The sequence below is a fragment of the Triturus cristatus genome, chromosome 7 (genome assembly GCF_964204655.1).
Source record: "Triturus cristatus chromosome 7, aTriCri1.1, whole genome shotgun sequence".
NCBI lineage: Eukaryota > Metazoa > Chordata > Amphibia > Caudata > Salamandridae > Triturus > Triturus cristatus.
Window position 1 is genome coordinate 5159103 of NC_140590.1, and position 21177 is coordinate 5180279.

Here is a 21177-nt window from a genome sequence, read left to right on the forward strand (position 1 = left end):
TGGTCCCAGCATAACGTTTCCGGTTGCCTGGTCCCTTCATGGCTTCAGGAATGTTGTCTGGTCCCAGCATAACTTCGTCCTGTTGCCTGGTCCCTTCAAGGCTTCGGGAATGTTGCATAGTCCTTCAAGGCTTCAGGAAGGTTGCCTAGTTCTTCAAGGCTTCAGGAATGTTGCCTAGTCCTTCAAGGCTTCAGGAATGTTGCCTAGTCCGTCAAGGTTTTAGGAATGTTGTCTGGTCCCATTAGGACTTTGGCCTGTTGCCTGGTCCCTTAATGCCTTCAGGAATGTTGTCTGGTCCCAGCATAACTTTGTCCAGATGCCTGGTCCCTTCAAGGCTTCAGGAATGTTTCCTAGTCCTTCAAGGCTTCAGGAATGTTGTCTAGTCTTTCAAGGCTTCAGGAATGTTGTCTCGTCCCATTAGGACTTTGGCCTGTTGCCTGGCCCCTTAATGGCTTCAGGAATGTTGCCTGGTACCGTTATGACATCGGCCTGTTGCCTTGTCCCTTCCTGGCTTCAGGAATGTTGCCTGGTCCTTTCATAGCTTCAGGATTAGCTAGTCCCAAAGAGCACACATTAAGCCTCAGGCCATTCTTAACCTCCACAGGTGTCAGGATTGCAGGAACAAAGGTTTCCGAAGTCATCGGCCTGAAAGTCGGGCTGTGAGGCAGAATTCTCTCATCTACCAAGAGCTCATCCGCAAGTTCCGCTTTTCTCGTTTTCTGGAGAAAGAAGCTTTTCATCTTTCTGCCTGAAGGCTTGTACATGGCAGGTGAGTCCCTCAATGCGTGGCAATGGGTAAAACTGGGGTTCAATTAGAGGTAATTCTGAAATCAGCCCTTAGCTGTCCATAATCAGATCCTCGTCCTATTTTATTCAACAGCCATGTATCCCACTACTTATGAAAGTTAACTTTACTGGGTACATTCCCCCAGCCTCAAGGTAGCAGAGGTCTCTTTTTAAGAACTAAGGGCCCGTTTCACAGAACTAACTTAAGACAAAATCCTAAACTTACTACCATTTTGGTATTCACAGGAGGCACTTACTCATTTTGGTATTCACAGAAGGCACTTACTCATTTCGGTATTCACAGAAGTTAGGAGTCCTAATTTAGGACTCCTAAATGCCTTCTGTGAATACCGAAAGTCTTAAAGTTAGGATTTTTCTCAGTTTATGAGTAGTAAAGTTAGTATTCCTAACTTTAGGACTCCTAAATGCCTTCTGCGAATACCAAAAGTCTTAAAGTTAGGATTTTTTTCAATTTAGGAGTAGTAAAGTTAGGAGTCCTAACTTTACAACTCCTAAACTGAGAAAAATCCTAACTTTAAGACTTTCTGTATTCACAGAAGACATTTTGGAGTCCTAAATTTAGGAGTCCTGATTTTACTAAAAATCCACTTTTGATCACTTTTATTCACCAATTTCTTTCTGTGAGATCTTCACCCTTTATATAAATGTGATTTATTCCCTTTGACTGTAGGTGGGTGTGCACACACACTTTCCCCAATAGTAGGCATCTTGCTGTTCAAGTCACGTCACTGCCTAAAACCTCTGGAGGCTAATTAGCCTCTAGCTGAAGCCCCAAGTAGTTCCGCTTTGATAAGATCTGAAAACTGCTCATAGTGACCAAAGAGATCTGTGACAGGATGACTATTGGGGTTGGGTCCAGGAAATGCATTAACTTCAAAGAGGCTTTGCCTGTCACAGACAAATGTTAACTGGCATCTGGGCAGGGTCCTTCTTTTCTCCCCCAGCCAGCTGGGCTCCAATCACAGTGGGCCCCGCTTGACAAGACTGCTGGGCTTCACATTTAACACTTTTGGGGACACTTGAAAGGAACAGAACAGTTTGCCACAACAATTCCTTTGTATCCACTGTTGCTGATGAACCCTGCTTTGTCCTACCAGACATCTGTCTCAGGGTTTATTGTGAGTCGAGTGGTTGTTTTTTTAAAACTGTATTTTAATGTTAGATGTGAAAGGGCATTAGGATTACCATAGTACACTACCCCCACATACACGCCCATTCCCCAGAGCATGAGTTGAGGATGGCCAAAGACCTTCACAGTCTAGAAAATGCTGAAAGTGGGCAGGGTGGCCCTGGGAACTTTTACCTCATCAGTTAAGTCATGTCCAGGTGTCATTCCCACCCACTAGCAAGTGCCAAGCATGAATGTGGCAATGGCGGGAACTCACTTCAGAACACTCCTGGACCTGGGGAAGAACTGAGGAGGGCTAGACCTGCTATTGCGGCCTGAGAGGGGTGTAAAGCACTGGTCCCACTCCCTCTTGTACTCAGGGCAAAGAAGTGGACTCCAAGGGTCATAACGCTGACCTTATGTTCAACCCACAGGGATACAACAAGCTGCAAGAGGCCTTTCCTGCAGCTGCCCAGTTCACTAGTGACAACTGGACCTGTACTGGACCCTGCTGTTGGCCTCTGTCCAACACCCCGTGAGTCTTTACGTGCTTCTCTTGAGGGCCTGGGGTCTTTGGAAGTGCACTCCTGTGCTGGATTGGGACTGACCGTTCTAAGTCAGAAGGTGAAATGAGCACCTAGGTCGCCTTCTACCGCAACCCTTGCCTGTCGTTGGCACTCTGTGTTACTGACACTATTCCAACTTAAACGTTTTAAAATTCAAATATCCAGTTCCCTTTCCTGGAGTCATATAATGGTTCCTGTCATTTTGTTTATTAAATGCACTCTAGTTTTTTAAGTCGGTTTAGGATTGTATTGTGTTTCACTTCAACTTTATCACAGTTTTGGCACTGGGGACATACTTTGCCCATTGCCCTGGGTTAAGCCTGCGTGCTCCGTGCCGCAGTTAGCAGGAGGTTGGGCTGAGGTTAGTGTCGTGACTCTGATCGTTCCCCCTGACATGGGTTGTGATTATTACTTCAGTGGGTAGTGACCTACCCCACATGGAAATCCGATTTCTTACAATTAATTAAACTCCTCCGAACCTCATACATAGATACAGGCATTTATATGTACATAAATACACAACAGAAGCTGCTCTGAATTTTTGACCGAAACTCTCTTAACTTCTAAGTGAAGATGCTGGCATCTCACGAAAAGTGAAGGACTGTCCTCACACACCACCCGGTGTCATGCTTCATCAGCGGCAGTCCTCGCTCTCTAAAAACTAGGTTTGAGAGAGAGCGGGTCTTCACCTGGAGACAGGGAGGCACTTCTAAAACTCAGTGGGGGCCCGTGAAAGTGAGTGAATTTTTAAAAACCAGTATGATTACAGAATAAAATTTATTCAGAAAGATAACCATATGGTGTTAAAAATACAAGGACGGTGAGAATGGAGGAGTATTATTTCCCCCTCACCGTAGTGGCTAATTTGGTCGACATGTTTCTGCCTTCTTAGCCCAAAAAGGTCCGCGGCATTCATCAGGACAAAGAAATAATGTGGGCTCCGTTCTTACCAAAATTATGCTGCAAAGTTACCTCTTGGTAGGCTGACCTGTGTCACACTACCTGGAAAGATTCTCAATATACCCTAAGATAGTATCCTACACGCCCCATGGGAGGAGGGTGGAGGAGAGACCCATGTAGTCAAACTTATGTCAAGGTGCATCTCTCGTGCTGCACCTCGGTGTGTCTGCTCTTCCTCCCTGGAGATCATGTGCATACACAGATATATAAACTCCTTGTAAGTGCACATATTTATGAATATAACATCATGCCACAGTTTCCAGTTGCCCTCACCCAGGAAGCTGGTAAGTAGCAGGGCCCACAGCAGTTTCCAGGCTTCCATCGCAGAGGTGAAAGGTGAAAGAGGGGAGCGTAAGCAGCAGTAGTGTCCACTCAGCCTGCGAAGAAACAGAACCTTCGTTCAGCCACTTATCCTATCTTTGAAGTTCTTGTTTCACAGTGTATAGTAATATATGTACCTATCCATTATGTCCAGATCTGACGTCACCAGAACCATAGCTCATCTTCACCTAGCCGAGCCAGCAATTGTCTGTTATTGGGCCCCTCCGTGGCCTGACTGTCCATTCGGTCCTCCTGTCCTTTTCCCGGTGGGTTGCTAGCAAGTGGCTGCTTTCAGGTCTGGGTGGCCAGCCATGACTCAACCATGCCTTCCTGGCCCCATTCTAGCTGCATCCCACTGCGGCGTGGAGTTGTTGTGAGCATTTTACCCAGGACTGAATTTAGTTCCAGCCTGGCGCTGTTCCCTTTGCAGTCAATCTCTCAAGTCCCCCCTCCAGCCTGTCCTAGCCCTACCCAGCCCTTGTCAGCCTTTGGAGAGCTGCCCCTAGACCTTCCCTGCCGACACTAGCCTCAGTCTGTCTCAGGTGATCTGACCCCAGCCCTGTCTAATTGTGAATAGCTCTGAACAGGTCTGTCTCCTGCTTCCACCAGTGCTATCCATCCAACTCAGATGTCGCAGGGGTCTGCTGTCGGTCCCACCCAGCCCTGTCAAACCTATGTCAGGGGGTCTGCGTCCTGTGCCACCGGGCCCTTATCAAACCTATGGCAGCGGGTGTATGTCCATTCTCACCTGGCCTCTATCAAACCTATGTCAGCGGGTGTATGTCCATTCTCACCCGGCCCCTATCAAACCTATGTCAGCGGGTGTATGTCCATTCTCACCCGGCCTCTATCAAACCTATGTCAGGGGGTCTGCGTCCTGTCCCACCAGGCCCCATCAAACCTATGTCAGGGGTCTGCGTCCTGTGCCACCGGGCCCTTATCAAACCTATGTCAGCGGGTGTATGTCCATTCTCACCCGGCCTCTATCAAACCTATGTCAGGGGGTCTGCGTCCTGTCCCACCCAGCCCTTATCAAACCTATGTCAGCGGGTGTATGTCCATTCTCACGCGGCCTCTATCAAACCTATGTCAGGGGTCTGCGTCCTGTCCCACCCAGCCCCTATCAAACCTATGTCAGGGGGTCTGCGTCCTGTCTCACCCGGCCTCTATCAAACCTATGTCAGGGGGTCTGCGTCCTGTCCCACCAGGCCCCATCAAACCTATGTCAGGGGTCTGCGTCCTGTGCCACCGGGCCCTTATCAAACCTATGTCAGCGGGTGTATGTCCATTCTCACCCGGCCTCTATCAAACCTATGTCAGGGGGTCTGCGTCCTGTCCCACCAGCCCCTATCAAACCTATGTCAGCGGGTGTATATCCATTCTCACCCGGCCTCTATCAAACCTATGTCAGGGGGTCTGCGTCCTGTCCCACCCAGCCCCTATCAAACCTATGTCAGGGGTCTGCGTCCTGTCTCACCGACCCCTATCAAACCTATGTCAGGGGTCTGGGTCCTGTCTCACCGACCCCTATCAAACCTATGTCAGGGGTCTGCGTCCTGTCTCACCGGCCCCTATCAAACCTATGTCAGGGGGTCTGCATCCTGTGCCACCCAGCTATCAAACCTATGTCAGGGGGTCTGCGTCCTGTCCCACCAGGCCCCATCAAACCTATTTCAGGGGGCTGCGTCTTGTGCCACCCAGCCCCAATCAAACCTATGTCAGGGGTCTGCGTCCTGTCTCACCGGCCCCTATCAAACCTATGTCAGGGGTCTGCGTCCTGTCTCACCGGCCCCTATCAAACCTATGTCAGGGAGTCTGCATCCTGTGCCACCCAGCTATCAAACCTATGTCAGGGGTCTGCGTCCTTTCTCACCGGCCCCTATCAAACCTATGTCAGCGGGTGTATGTCCATTCTCACCCGGCCCCTATCAAACCTATGTCAGGGGGTCTGCATCCTGTGCCACCCAGCTATCAAACCTATGTCAGGGGGTCTGCGTCCTGTGCCAACCAGCCCCTATCAAACCTATGTCAGGGGTCTGCGTCCTTTCTCACCGGCCCCTATCAAACCTATGTCAGCGGGTGTATGTCCATTCTCACCTGGCCACTATCAAACCTATGTCAGGGGGTCTGCATCCTGTGCCACCCAGCTATCAAACCTATGTCAGGGGGTCTGCGTCCTGTCCCACCAGGCCCCATCAAACCTATGTCAGGGGTCTGCGTCCTGTCTCACCGGCCCCTATCAAACCTATGTCAGGGAGTCTGCATCCTGTGCCACCCAGCTATCAAACCTATGTCAGGGGGTCTGCGTCCTGTGCCACCCAGCCCCTATCAAACCTATGTCAGGGGTCTGCGTCCTGTCTCACCGGCCCCTATCAAACCTATGTCAGTGGGTGTATGTCCATTCTCACCCGGCCACTATCAAACCTATGTCAGGGGTCTGTGTCGAGTCCCACTCAGCCTTTATCAAACCTATGTCAGGGGTCTGCGTCCAGTCCCACTCAGCCCCGATCAAACCTATGTCAGGGGGTCTGTGCCCAGTCCCACCTGGCCCCTATCAAACCTATGTCAGGGGGTCTGTGCCCAGTCCCACCTGGCCCCTATCAAACCTATGTCAGGGGGTCTGCGTCCTATCCCCCCAGGTCCCTATCAAACCTACGTCAGGGGGCTGTGTCCAGTCTCACCCAGCCCTCATCAGATCTACAACAGGGGGTATGTGTCCAGTCCCACCCATCCCCCATCAAATATTCGTCAGTGGGTGTGCATACTGAATATATGTAAATACATATACAGATACATACATGCCTCATAAATACATACATGGATATATACATGCCTTATAAGTACATACATCAAGGGCTAGAGGAGAGAAGACCCCACCTTACCTGTTCCTGCAGCCCCTGGCTAGAGGAGAGCAGACCCTCTCATACCTGTTTCTGAAGCCCAGGACTAGAGGAGATCAGACCCTCTCCCGACCTGTACCTGCAGCCCAGGGCTAGTGGAGGACAGACCCCTCCTTACATGTTCCTGCAGCCCAAGGTTGGTGGAGGGCAGACCCCTCCTTATCTTTTCCTTCAGCCCAAGGCTAGATGAGGGCAGACCCCACCTTACCTGCTCCTGCAGTCCAGGGCTAGAGGAGGACAGACCCCGCCTTACCTGTTCCTCCAGCCCAGGGCTAGAGGAGGGCAGAGCCCTCCTTACCTGTTCCTCCAGCCCAGGGCTAGAGGAGGGCAGAGCCCGCCTTACCTGTTCCTGCAGCCCAGGACTAGTGGAGGACAGACACTATCCTTACCTGTTCCTGCAGCCCAGGGCCAGTGGTGGGCAGACCCCCCTCCATACCTGTTCCAGACACCAAAAGACACCTATGCACCCGGCTTCCCTGGATGAGGTAACTCGAGTACTCCAGTGCTCCCATGCGTGCTATCCCTAGAACTTCGTAAGACCAAAAGGGTTTGGTCCTGACTCGATTAGAAGTGTCCCTAATCTTTAAATTTCCAACCGTGACATTGCCCATAGAAGACAACGGGAATCCGCAGTTGTGTTTACACACTGCATACAGTCCCCTTGGGTCCCCTTGGGTGGTTCCTTGGGGTCCCAGTGATTCTACAGGCTCTAGGCCTTGGGTCTATTTCAGTCGTGGTTCTTATACCACTTTTTTGGTATATGGTTTGGTACGCCCCTAGAGCCCAAACGTGTATTTGTGCTATAACTGATTCTTGCTAACTTGTAAACAAAGTACTTCGAACTCCAGTCTCATAAAGAGACTAGAGGGGTGTGTTTTAACCTAAATACATATATTTTGAATATATACCTGGTGTGGTTGTCTTTTCATTTGATCATTAAAGAGATTATAGACAGGTAAAACAAGCTGCTTCACATTCCTTCAAGACTTAGCCCGAAGTCTGCTCTCCATAGCTACCACTGGGATAGCTTTCACATAAGGTTGTCTTTAACCATTCACCATAAGGGGTTGTTTGGACTGATACAAGGTGCCCACTAAAACTAGTGAGCGCAAACGCCAGCGTAAAAACAGAAATAAAACAAGGTCTAAAAACAACAGCAGCCATGACAAACTTTTTTCCTCTTTTCGCAATAGCTTCTAACAAAAAAGTTCTTAGTGAACGTGACATACCATCACCCTTAGCAAACCCAAACATAATTGATCAAAAAGGGGACCTATCTGAAACCGTCATTCAACGGACTTTGAGCAGTAACCATGATTCAACTAAGTCAGCCATGGGAATAGCGATTGACGACTTCAGTACTGCTAAAGAAAAGCCAAGAGTGAAATTTAACGATCTAAGCGCATCAGAGCCCACATCTGTGGGAATAACAACAGAAGATTTTAGTATAGCTAAAGAAAAGCCAAGGGCGAACAGTAATGATCTAAGCCTGTCAGAACTTACAGCGACCGCAACTAACCCTAAACCAGTACCTGCTTCAATTTTACCCCGGTCAGACCATGCCATGACTAGTTCAAACCTAACAAAAACAATTTACAATCACAATCCACTTTTGCCTACTAATAGACAGTCCTTGAGGAAGGACCATCAACACCAGCCTCTACAGGAGCAGGATCTCGACGCAGGCCTGACCCTTAATACCATCAACAAGTTAACTCAAAGCTTATGCAGTAAAAAGGACAAATGCGACTCTAATCTTTCTCATATTATACTAGCCCCAGACTATAAATCAAAAAGTAGGCAAGACATTCTCAACAGATCTAATATAATTAAATTAGTGGATGGTACTCCGGGGTTTGCAGGCTTGGTTACGGACGACATAGATTCCATCGTATTCCTTCCCCCAAGAGGCACACAACCATCTGAGGTAACACTGGTAGCATTCAAGTCGGCCTATTGGGCAAGGGTATTTCTGGACCACAAGGCTATCCTGCGGGGTTGGGGCATTCGAGTTTATCCATATTCCACCCCAGGGTACCCCCCAGCTTTATTAAACCAGCAAACGCCACCCAAAAGAGCCGGAACCCTACAATTCGAGCCCCGCCCCAGACCTTTCTCGATTCTAAAAAATGCGTCAGGATCTGAAGCATGTGACAACCCGACTTCAAATGTGGTCTCTAACGATGACTCTCATCAAGGCTGGAGTTGGCTCCCAGCTATCTTATCATCAAAAAGAACAGAATGACCTCAAGGTACAGAGCCTATTGGTCAAACTCTTACACCTTCGGAAAACACAAGCACTCAAGCATTCCCATCGGCAAAGGGGCACATCCCACAAGTAGATTCCATCTTCTTAATTTGCTCCTGGAACATCAGCGGTCTTCAACAGAAAATTAAGAACCCAGAAACGTATTCTTTTATTTGTCAGCATGCTGTAATAGCTCTGCAGGAAACTTGGGCTTCACAAGGCCACCCCGTCACTGGTCATATCGATCTATGGAAACCAGCACTGAGGGACAGCAGGTATGGTCACTCAAAAGGTGGCATGTCAATATATATATCAATTAACCTAAAAGGCCCAATAACACAATTAAAATTGGATGAAGACTGGCTGCTTGGGGTTAAAATCAATTCTTGGCGGGAGCAACGCTCACTCATTCTTCTAAACGTGTATATCAACCCAAATACACGCACAAAAAAATCACATCTGGTACGACTAACGGAAATTATGAGCGCCGTGGAGCACCCACACTCGGACTGTATTGTTACTGGGGATTTCAATACCAATCTATTTCAGGGGCAACTAACAGAAATTGAGGGGCCCTTTCTATTCTCCTTGAATGAGGCAGAGGCACAAACTAAACCGGCGAATCAAGCCTACAGTGTTCTGGGACACCTCTGTGCGATGCGTTTTTATAGCGCAGGCTACTTGGTCATAAATGGAAGATCGGAGAGTGATACGCCCCCCAATTGGACTTGGACAAATGGAAACAAACGTTCCTATCTGGACTATTCCATCTGTAATTCAGCTCTGCTCCAATGCTTGGTCAGCTTTTGCATTCACCCACGAACAGAAAGTGATCATCGGCCTCAGGTCATAGCTTTCAAAACAAACCCGGTGAAGCATAAACCTGCACCTTCAACCAGTAGGGGAATATACTCCGAAAACCTCAAACGCCTCAGATGGAGCGATGACATTAGTCCGCAGATCCTTCAAGTAAGCATGGAGCTGATAAGAGGTGGATTTGACCAGGAAGCTTCCCCGATAGTGACATGGATGATGCTCTGCGCTCACCTGATTAACCTTTTTCCAAAAAAACACCAACCCTCAAGTAGATCTCTCTCGCGCCAGTTCACGCTTTCACACCAGTCGAAGCAACTTAAGAAAGCTAGAAACAATGCCTTACGACTGCTGGTAAAAATTCCAGGGAACAGCGAATGCTTAAAACGGTACCAAGTAGCCCAAAAGTCATTCAGGTTGGCAACCACTAAAGATAAACGGACACATGATAACCAATTTTGGTGTAAGTTAGTGTGTGAGAGTAAGAGCCGAAACTCACGAAAATTCTGGGCCCTAATCAATCAGTCAAATTCAAGCACACTGAGCCTTGGATCTGCTAACATCCAAGAAACAGACTGGGTCACCTTCCTTACTGACCATTTTAGTCACTCGGAATGCTTGGGAGCAACAGGAGAGAATCCCGTAAGTGAGAAAGTATCAGATCATAACAACAAGCAGAACAATCTTACAGAGTGCTCATACACCGATAACGACGATCTCCAGATGTCACAAGAAAGGGTCGCCACGGCTGTGTCAAAAGCTAGATCAGATGGAGCTCCGGGTCCAAATGGCCTCCCACAGAACTTGTTTAAATCTGACGTGGCCCTCTGGTCAGGCGCATTGTCAAATCTCTTTAACTTTGCTCTGAGAACTGCAACAATCCCAGACTCATGGCGGGGTGAAATAATTCAACCTATCTATAAATCTGGTTCCCGTGCCTCCCCCAAAAATTATAGACTTATTGCACTCCTGGACATTGAGGCGAAACATTATGCGGGTCTCCTGCTGGAGGAGTTGAGGGCATGGGCAAAGGCACACAAATTGATACCAATTAACCAAACAGGTTTCACTGCAAATTCCGGGACAATGACCAATCTATTAGCATTGTCAACTATCGTCGATAAAGCACTCTCTACATCCAGATCGGTGTTTTGTTGCTTTGTTGACTTCAAAGCAGCGTTTGATAGGGTTCCGATGGCCGCTCTATGGGAAAAGCTGATGAAATGGGGGATCCCTGACAAACTTTTGGAGGCAATTGTACAACTCTACTCCAGAACTTGGGTTAGGGTGAAGTTGGGGTCCGGCACGCATCTCTCCCGGAAAATTTCGACATCAAGAGGTGTGAAGCAGGGATGCGTGCTGGCCCCCATGCTTTTCAATCTGTTTATAGCGGATTTGTCAACCTCATTGGACGATACTAATAGTCACGCCCCAAAGGTAGGAGGAATGGCTTTAAGCAACCTCTTATATGCCGACGACCTGGTTCTTTTTAGCCTCACTAGGGTCGGGCTGCAAAGGCTTCTTGATAAACTGTACACCTACACGTCCATGAACCAACTAGAGGTTAATTTAAAAAAAACACAAGTAGTCCCATTTGGTCGGAAACGGCGCATTGTTGGAGGTTGGTCATATAATAACACAAGCCTCGTTGTAGGTCACTCGTACAAGTACCTAGGTGTCCATTTGGACTCTAGAGGTAACCTTACTAAACATCGTAACGAGCTCACAGTCAAAGCCATAACCCTTGCTGTATCACTAGCTAAAGTCTCGAAAAATATCTCTGGCCCAACTCTTTTACCACTCTTAGAAGTTCTGAGAGCAAAAATCGGCCCTTCTCTATCATATGGTATAGAGATATTCAGGGGCAAGCTGAATACTGCCTTAATCCAACATACAAGCAAAATCTATAAAAAGGTACTCCACTTGCCAAACTCCGCATCTCCAGCTCAGGTAAGACTTGAGCTGGGGATATTGAATTATGATGCTTCTAACATTGGTACATATCTGAATCTCTGCCACAAACTGCGACAAGCGGACTTAGGCACACTAGAATCTTTGGTCTGGTTGGAAATTACCCAGAAAAACCCTGGCGGTACGTTTGGTTGTCTTTTCAAGGATTACATTTGTCAAATGTCGGCGAGCGAGCTCTGGGTCCTCAACCCCAGCCGGGCAGCATTCAAAACTGCCATCAAAAAATGTGTGAGAATGAGTTCTCTCATAATGGATAAGGCCCTCTTCACCAAACGTAGTCATGCTTGGGCTCTTGTAAATTCTTACAGACGGCTAGCCCCTGCATCTTATCTGTCTTGCACATATTCACTGTACTTAAAACGCAGCTTTATGGCAATCAGGATGGGTGACTGGCGCTTTTTGCAAGATCTGCCCCCCTGGCGACGTATGGCGGAAAATGTTATCTGCAGAGGGTGCGGCAAGACAGCCGAAACCCTGCTACATGTAGTTTGTCTCTGCCCAGCTTTTAACTCGCAACACAGGTGTAAACTTAAAGTAGAGTGGAATAGGATGGGTGTTCGGACATGCAGGCAAGCCATTATTGTGGCTCTGAACCCTGAAAACAAAGACTTAAACCTGGGTTTAATAACTTTTATTCAACAAGTATATCGTAACTTTACGCAAAACAGGATTTGTTAACAAAAATTTTAGAGAAGAAGAAATGAAACGTTTATCATGCTCTGCAAAGTGATAGATCAATACATCTAATCCTATTCCACAGAACACTGCCTTGTTTTAATACTTATGTTGTATTTTTATAGCCAGTGTAACATATAACAGTGTATTGTATTTTAAAACAGTTGGTTTCTTTTTAACTGTGAATCTTGTAAACTCTTTTAAAGATATGTGTTATATCTAAATAAAGATTATTATTATTATTATTATTATTATTAGTGTTCAGCATATATCAGGACACCTTCTCACAAGACCCACGCATCCAGCCATGAATTGTGGCGCATTCCCGTATTTATCATTAGTGGTATACCTGGGGATGCATCGAAATGCTACGCCTCCTCGTCGGAGGCAGAATGAGGAGAAATAACTTTATTTCTCCTTGTTTTTTCCTCTTTTTATGTGTACTGCATTCTACAGCATACAAAGAAAGAAACATGCCTCTGAGGGCTGTTTTAGTTCAGGAAGGTGCCCCTTCATGCACAAAAACATTCCTGCCTCCAATTTAGGCACCCTTGCATCATGGTGCATGCGAAGATGCAAAAAACTCTGCTGCGCAAAGTTGGCGAGCGCGAGCGATGATAAACCAATGCTAGACCACCTCCCCGAGAGACTTCTCAATGCGGACGGTTGCGTATGAATGAGACAACTCCTATTGAGAAACCATCCACTCGCATTGTGGAAACTGCCACTCGAGTATAAAATCTAGTTGAGCGGCAAAAAGAAGCAGCGTGCTCTTGCGCTGCACATGGTGCTGTTTGTGTTGATTTTCCATTGCGGGACAAACACCTGGTTCTACAAATCAGTACGAACGGCGTGACCTAACGCACGCCACCGCTTGTGGAACTCCGCACAGCGCAGCAGAGTTTTGGTCGTGAGTAGTTCACACATTGACTGAACTTAGGATCTTACATAAACACCTTTGTTTCTGTAATACTGTCAAGAACACTGTGTCAGGGCACATGTCAATCTCTTCTATGTTTTATTATGTGCTTCCTGCAGACTCGTTTATCTCTTTCTATTAGAAGGTGCAAAGTTTAGTCGCAGGCAGAAGTGTTAGCATCATGTCTGCCTCCTATATAGACTGAGACATTTTCCTTGTTTGTGTTATCGTCACAGCCATGTTAAAGCGGATTCTTACAGTAGAAGCTAAAATGTCCGCATGTGAATTTAGAAAGCACATTTATCACCATAGCTATTTTGTCTTGTTGCGACTTTAGTGTCACCCAATTCATAAACATTAGATAAAATCGGCAATCAGATACTAGAAACACTCCTGTATCTGACCATTATTTGGAGAAGATTCAGGGCAGAACTAACAACCAGAGGTCACACTAATTTGCTGTGTCAAACCAGTCCCTGTCGGGGATAGAACCACCTTCGGTACAGCATGCTGCTCTACCTGGCCAGAGCAGATAGAAGCACCTTCGGTACAGCACTGCATATCATACCTGGCCTAGGGCAGATAGAAGCACCTTCGGTACGGCACTGCTTATCGTACCCGAGCCAGGGCAGATAGAAGCACCTTCGGTACAGCACTGCATATCATACCTGGCCTAGGGCAGATAGAAGCACCTTCGGTACGGCACTGCTTATCGTACCCGAGCCAGGGCAGATAGAAGCACCTTCGGTATGGCACTGCTTATCGTACCCGGGCCAGGGCAGATAGAAGCACCTTTGGTACGGCACTGCTTATCGTACCCGGGCTAGGACAGATAGAAGCCCCTTCGGTACGGCACTGCTTATAGTACCCGGGCCAGGGCAGATAGAAGCACCTTTGGTACGGCACTGCTTATCATACCAGGGTTAGGGCAGATAGAAGCACCTTCGGTATGGCACTGCTTATCATACCCGGGCCAGGGCAGATAGAAGCACCTTCGGTACGGCACTGCTTATCGTACCCGAGCCAGGGTAGCTAGAAGCATCTTCGGTATGGCACTGCTTATCATACCCGGGCCAGGGCAGATAGAAGCACCTTCGGCACGGCACTGCTTATCGTACCCGGGACAGAGCAGATAGAAGCACCTTCGGTACGACACTGCTTTTCATAACCAGGCCAGGGCAGATAGAAACACCTTCGATACGGCACTGCTTATCGTACCCGGGCCAGGGCAGATAGAAGCACCTTCGGTATGGCACTGCTTATCATAACCAGACCAGGGCAGATAGAAGCACCTTCGGTACGGCACTGCTTATCGTACTCGGGCCAGGGCAGGTAGAAGCACCTTTGGTACGGCACTGCTTATCGTACCCGAGCCAGGGCAGATAGAAGCACCTTCGGTACAGCACTGCATATCATACCTGGCCTAGGGCAGATAGAAGCACCTTCGGTACGGCACTGCTTATCGTACCCGAGCCAGGGCAGATAGAAGCACCTTCGGTACAGCACTGCATATCATACCTGGCCTAGGGCAGATAGAAGCACCTTCGGTACGGCACTGCTTATCGTACCCGGGCCAGGGCAGATAGAAGCACCTTCGGTATGGCACTGCTTATCGTACCCGGGCCAGGGCAGATAGAAGCACCTTTGGTACGGCACTGCTTATCGTACCCGGGCTAGGACAGATAGAAGCCCCTTCGGTACGGCACTGCTTATAGTACCCGGGCCAGGGCAGATAGAAGCACCTTTGGTACGGCACTGCTTATCATACCAGGGTTAGGGCAGATAGAAGCACCTTCGGTATGGCACTGCTTATCATACCCGGGCCCGGGCAGATAGAAGCACCTTCGGTACGGCACTGCTTATCGTACCCGAGCCAGGGTAGCTAGAAGCATCTTCGGTATGGCACTGCTTATCATACCCGGGCCAGGGCAGATAGAAGCACCTTCGGCACGGCACTGCTTATCGTACCCGGGACAGAGCAGATAGAAGCACCTTCGGTACGACACTGCTTTTCATAACCAGGCCAGGGCAGATAGAAACACCTTCGATACGGCACTGCTTATCGTACCCGGGCCAGGGCAGATAGAAGCACCTTCGGTATGGCACTGCTTATCATAACCAGACCAGGGCAGATAGAAGCACCTTCGGTACGGCACTGCTTATCGTACTCGGGCCAGGGCAGGTAGAAGCACCTTTGGTACGGCACTGCTTATCGTACCCGAGCCAGGGCAGATAGAAGCACCTTCGGTACGGCACTGCTTATCGTACCCGGGCCAGGGCAGATAGAAGCACCTTTGGTACGGCACTGCTTATCGTACCCGGGCTAGGACAGATAGAAGCACCTTCGGTACGGCACTGCTTATAGTACCCGGGCCAGGGCAGATAGCAGCACCTTTGGTACGGCCCTGCTTATAGTACCCGGGCCAGGGCAGATAGAAGCACCTTTGGTACGACACTGCTTATCATACCCGGGTTAGGGCAGATAGAAGCACCTTCGGTATGGCACTGCTTATCATACCCGGACCAGGGCAGATAGAAGCACCTTTGGTATGGCACTGCTTATCGTACCCGAGCCAGGGCAGATAGAAGCACCTTCGGTACGGCACTGCTTATCGTACCCGGGCTCAGACAGATAGAAGCACCTTCGGTATGGCACTGCTTATAGTACCTGGGCCAGGGCAGATAGCAGCACCTTTGGTACGACCCTGCTTATAGTACCCGGGCCAGGGCAGATAGAAGCACCTTTGGTACGGCACTGCTTATTATACCCGGGTTAGGGCAGATAGAAGCACCTTCGGTATGGCACTGCTTATCATACCCGGGCCAGGGCAGATAGAAGCACCTTCGATACGGCACTGCTTATCATACCCGGGCCAGGGCAGATAGAAGCACCTTCGGCACGGCACTGCTTATCGTACCCGGGACAGAGCAGATAGAAGCACCTTCGGTACGACACTGCTTATCGTACCCGAGCCAGGGTAGTTAGAAGCATCTTCGGTACGGCACTGCTTATCGTACCCGGGACAGAGCAGATAGAAGCACCTTCAGTACAACACTGCTTATCATAACCAGGCCAGGGCAGATAGAAGCACCTTCGGTACGGCACTGCTTATCGTACCTGGGCCAGGCCTACGATGGAGAGTAGCTAAACAGCTTTTTTTTACTGAGAGAAAGTACGCTGTGCAATCCATCTTAAGCAACTGTGGTGAATATTTACAAGCCCCTATCACCACCACAACATCACTTTTAAAGACGTGGTGGCGATACAGGCTTCACCTTATTTACAAGGCAGCACTAAGTCACTTAATGTGGATTTATGCTGCCTTGTAAATAAGGCCGCCTTTCACACTATACTTATGTGAAAACAGAATCCAATGGTTGTTGCAATAGGGGTTCTACCACAACACCCATTGATTTTGATGCTGCCCCATATTTACAAGGGTGGCGTTCATAGGAGGCAGAGCCAAAATTAAGACCAGGAAAAACCTGGTCTTACCCTGGCGCAACAAGGAGAAATGTTTTATTTCTCCTCGTTGTTGCTGTTTCCATGTGTGCTGCCTTGTGCAGCACACATAGAAACAACAAAAAGCCATTGATTGTTTATGTGCAGGAAGGTGTCCTTTCCTGCTCTTAAACAATCATTAAAAGAAAATGACGTTTTGCAGATTCTATGGGTGTTGCATTCAGCAGCTCACACAGTTACAAAACACCATTTCAGATTGTTGATGTGCAGGAGGGACACCTTCCTGCACATGAACAATCACTCACCTCAACATAGGCACCCTTGCACTATAGTGCAAAGGTGCCTGCGTTGGCGCTATGCAGCTAAATTTAGCGCCAACACAGGGATAAACGCAGGATTGCACCATATTGTTGTAAATATGGTGCAGCCCTGCGTTTCTAAAGTGACAGAGCGCGGCGTTATTAACGCTTCACCACTTTATTTTTAAATATGCCCCTCAGTTTATAATTTTCTGCTTCTGCCAAATTTTTCTCATATTGCTTTGAAGTGGTGATAGGGTGTAAAGAAGCTAGGAAATTGCTTACCATGTTAATGATGTTGTTTTCATTGGCCACATCATGCATTGCTGCATTTATTATGTCATTGGTTGTGGTTACTGTTCATATTAAAGCACTAAACCTAGGCTTTGAAAATACCCTTTTTAGGTCTCGGCCTAGGCAGCACATGCGCCGTATTGTCGAGAGATGCTGCATATAGTATAGCGAGGGAAGCTCCGCCCACTTTCTGTCCATGCTTTTGATTGGCTCAAATCTGAAATGCTGCATTCTGATTGGTTGACGGCGTATTAGTCCCTCATCCTTACTGCCATGACATCATGTTTATCCTTCCATGGCTATCAGCCCCTTTACTTCATCAACTCTTTTGTTCCCCTGCCTCTCCCTTTTCCCTCCCGCAGTCCGTGACTTCTCTGGCCACCACCACCCCCCACCCACTCCCGTTCCTGCCTTCTACGGCGCCTGCATTTTTGTTTACAGTGCAATAGGACTTGCGTATATACGAGTCCTATTGCATTTGTAAATGCTTTTTTTTCATATGATTGGCTGCCTGTATTCTCACTTTCTTTTGCCTAACCTGTTCAGACTCTCGCATGCGCGTGATGCTTTACATCCTGCGCATGCGCGCCAAAAGTCTGTCTCTGCCTCTTACTATTACTGTCATGTGCGTTGGGCGTTTAACATTGCTTTATGTTTAATACTGATTGTGAGACCGGCCTCACGGCGTTGCCCTCCCAATCATCCAGCCAACCTGCAACCTCCCTCAAGACACGACATCTCCGACTCCGGCCGCCCCAGCCACCCAGATCCGAGGGCCGGCCAGAGCCCTGACAGACTCGACACCCTACCACGCATGTCCGACCGAGGGAGCGGGAACCCTCGAGCCAGACCCAAAGGCGCCAGCCCAGTCACACCTCGGGTCGCCTCCCCCGGGAAGACTCGATCGGCCACCAGGCCCCTGGGGAGCAGGCGCCTCCCCTGCCGAGCATCTGGGGTCCCTCCCAGACCCACCTGAAAAGACCAAAGAAGTGAGCGGCAGGAAATCCCGCCGAACCCCCTCCGTCACCCCAGCCCCCCTCTGCGAGGACCCCGGACTTCAAAGAGCAAGCGGAGTATAACAAGGGGTCCCGGAGAAACGAAGGCAGAGAAGACCTGGAACCATCCGAGCCTGCTGACGCTGTCGCGGCTCCTGAATGCTGAAATCACCTGGGCCTGCTGAGTGACTCGCGGCCTCTTGCTATTGAACCATCTGAGCCCTGCTGACGAGGTCGCGGCTCCCGAGCACTGAACCACCTGGGCCTGCTGAGTGACTCGCGGCCTCTTGCTATTGAACCATCTGAGCCCTGCTGACGAGGTCGTGGCTCCCGATCACTGAACCACCTGGGCCTGCTGAGTGACTCGCGGCCCCCAGCTATTGAACCATCTGAGCCTTGCTGACGGAATCGCGGCTCCCGAACTCCGACCACCTGTGCCTGCTGAGAGACTCGCGGCGCTCCCCTTGAGGACGACTCGGTAAGAGAACGCCCAGAGAATCGACACCCTCCAGCTCGAGGATGGTGAGCTATCCACAGGGTATTTCGCAGAGACACTATCTTGAAAGACTGTCCCGCTACCCCCATTCCCCACGAACGATTTGTGGTACTTTGTGCCACTGCTGTACTACTTGCATCTTGGATCCTAAAGATCCCTTGTAAATCACCGATAAAAGAACCTATCGTCCTACAAAGAATACGTGTGGTGTCACTCTGTTCGTAGTGTATATCAGGGTGTGCGCGCCTAGTTCGGCCTACGTGGGAGAGGTGGGTCAAAGGGGTGGGCAAGACGGGCATCGAACCCCCCTCCGGCGAACGCCTTTCCAACATTTGGTGGCAGACGACGGGATCCGAGCCGACACCGAAAGAGAGACTGACACACTACCAAACAGAGATGGAAGGAGAAACCTCCCTGGGTGCCGCAGGTACCGAAATAAGCTCACCGTTCCGAGAGGATCAATTGGACTATTACACACATAGAGAATTAAAACAGTTTTGCAAAGACCTTGGCATCGCTACCACCGGATTAAGCACAAAGGAAGACTTCCAGAAAGTATTGAAAACCTGGGTCGAGACGGGGGCGCCCCCGACCCAAACGGAAGGAGACGCTGCCCATGAACCACAAAGCATCCCGGCGAGAAACAACGGGCCAGAGGGGAACCTGTCCCCCGAGGAGCTAGCGGACCGAGAGAGAAGCCGCAACCACGAACTTGAACTGGCCAAGCTGAAAATCGAGGGAGAACTAAAACTGGCCGAGAAAAAGCTAGCCGTCGAGCAGTTACGGCTACAAGGGGAACTCGAAGAGAAGAGACGCCAAAGAGAGCACGACGAAAAGAAGCTCCAGCTAGAACATGAACGCAGCCTGAAGGAGATCGAGTGGCGGGCTAAAAACGAAAAGTCACAGCCACCCGGGAATCCACCGCCCGCTCCCACCGGGGAAACCAAAGTCCACATCCCCAAGGATGTGGTAAAAGAGTATTACAAGAACGACGATATCCAGCAGTGGTTTAAGGCCTACGAAGTCGCCATGACCTCTCACCGAGTCCCGCAGAAGGATTGGGGGGCTGGCCTATGGGGCCGGTTCTTAAGCGAAGGAAGAGACACCCTGCTAGATCTGCCCTCCACGGTCATGAACTCCTACAGCCACATGAAGGAAGCCCTCGTGGGCCGGTATGGACTCACCCCCGAAATGTACCGACAACGGTTCCGAGATTGTAAGAAGATACCGGGCACCACGTGGGTAGAATACGTGAACTTTTACAGCCGAGCCTTGGACGGGTGGATCAAGGGCAGCAAGGTCTCCACCTTCGAAGAACTGTTTGATCTGATTGCCTGGGAACATTTAGCGGCCAATTGCTTTGTAGAACTGCGCCAGCATCTCCTGGACAGTAAACTCACCGACCCTCGGAAGCTGGCCGCTGAGGCTGATCGTTGGGTGAATACCCGAGCCACCCGAGGCCCCGTGGGGGACTAAGGCCGCCACAGTCAAGGCCCCCCCGCCAGAGGGGCGGAGGGAACCACGGCCGACCAAGAGACTTTCCCGGGGGGTCCTCAACCAGCCCCCCCAGCAGCCCACCAGCGGCGGGTTCAGCCCCGTCTCCAGCAAGCACCGGAGTCGCAGGACGGCTAGGTCCACGAGCTAGGATCACCTGCTTCCGCTGCAAACGGCCCGGACACTACGCCAATGACCCCCAGTGTCCCCAGTATCAGCGAACCACAACGACCAACCCCCCGGCCCGGCAGATGGCCTCCGTGGCTCTGGGGGAAGAGATGGAGGACTCCGAAGAATGGGAACCGGCGGCCATGGCCCTGGTCTCCCTTGGTGATCGAGAAATGGTCCCCGGGACACCCTTGCCCGCCAACACAAAGAAATACCGACAGCAGGTGACCATCAACGGCCACCGAGTCGAGGGCCTCCGCGACACCGGGGCGAGTGTCACCGCGGTCCACCGCAGCCTAATTTCAGAAGACCAGATCCTAACCGGTGCCCTCTGTCCGGTCGTATCCTCCGACAATTCTGAGAGCCTCTGCCAGATGGCGCTGGTGCCCTTCGAGTGGGGAGGGGTCTCCGGAGAACTGAAGGTAGTGGTCCGGACATCACAGCCCGTAGACTGCCTCCTGGGCAACGACCTGGAGAGTTCCCCGTGGGGGCAAGTAGAACGAAGAGCCCATCTGGAGATGATGGGCCTACCAGAATGGGTCTGCGCCACCACGCGCTCCATGACCGCGCGATTGCCTCTCTCAGAGGGCAGTGAGGCCCTCCTACTGAACACTATTCCCGAGAGCCGGGACACTCTACCCGAAGCGGACAACCCTCCTTCGGAGGGAGAAGAAGACACT

General features: G+C 49.9%; 1 protein-coding gene across 1 annotated transcript in view; it reads right to left on the reverse strand.

Moving 5' to 3' along the window:
• LOC146808671 (uncharacterized) overlaps nucleotides 1-21177 on the reverse strand; it is an 88351-nt gene that overhangs the window by 37054 nt on the left and 30120 nt on the right. Inside the window, exon 2 of the mRNA XM_085614211.1 lies at nucleotides 3715-3818. Coding sequence (XP_085470337.1) covers nucleotides 3715-3763 — 49 coding nt within the window. The 5' untranslated portion in view covers nucleotides 3764-3818. The remainder of the gene's footprint in view (nucleotides 1-3714; nucleotides 3819-21177) is intronic.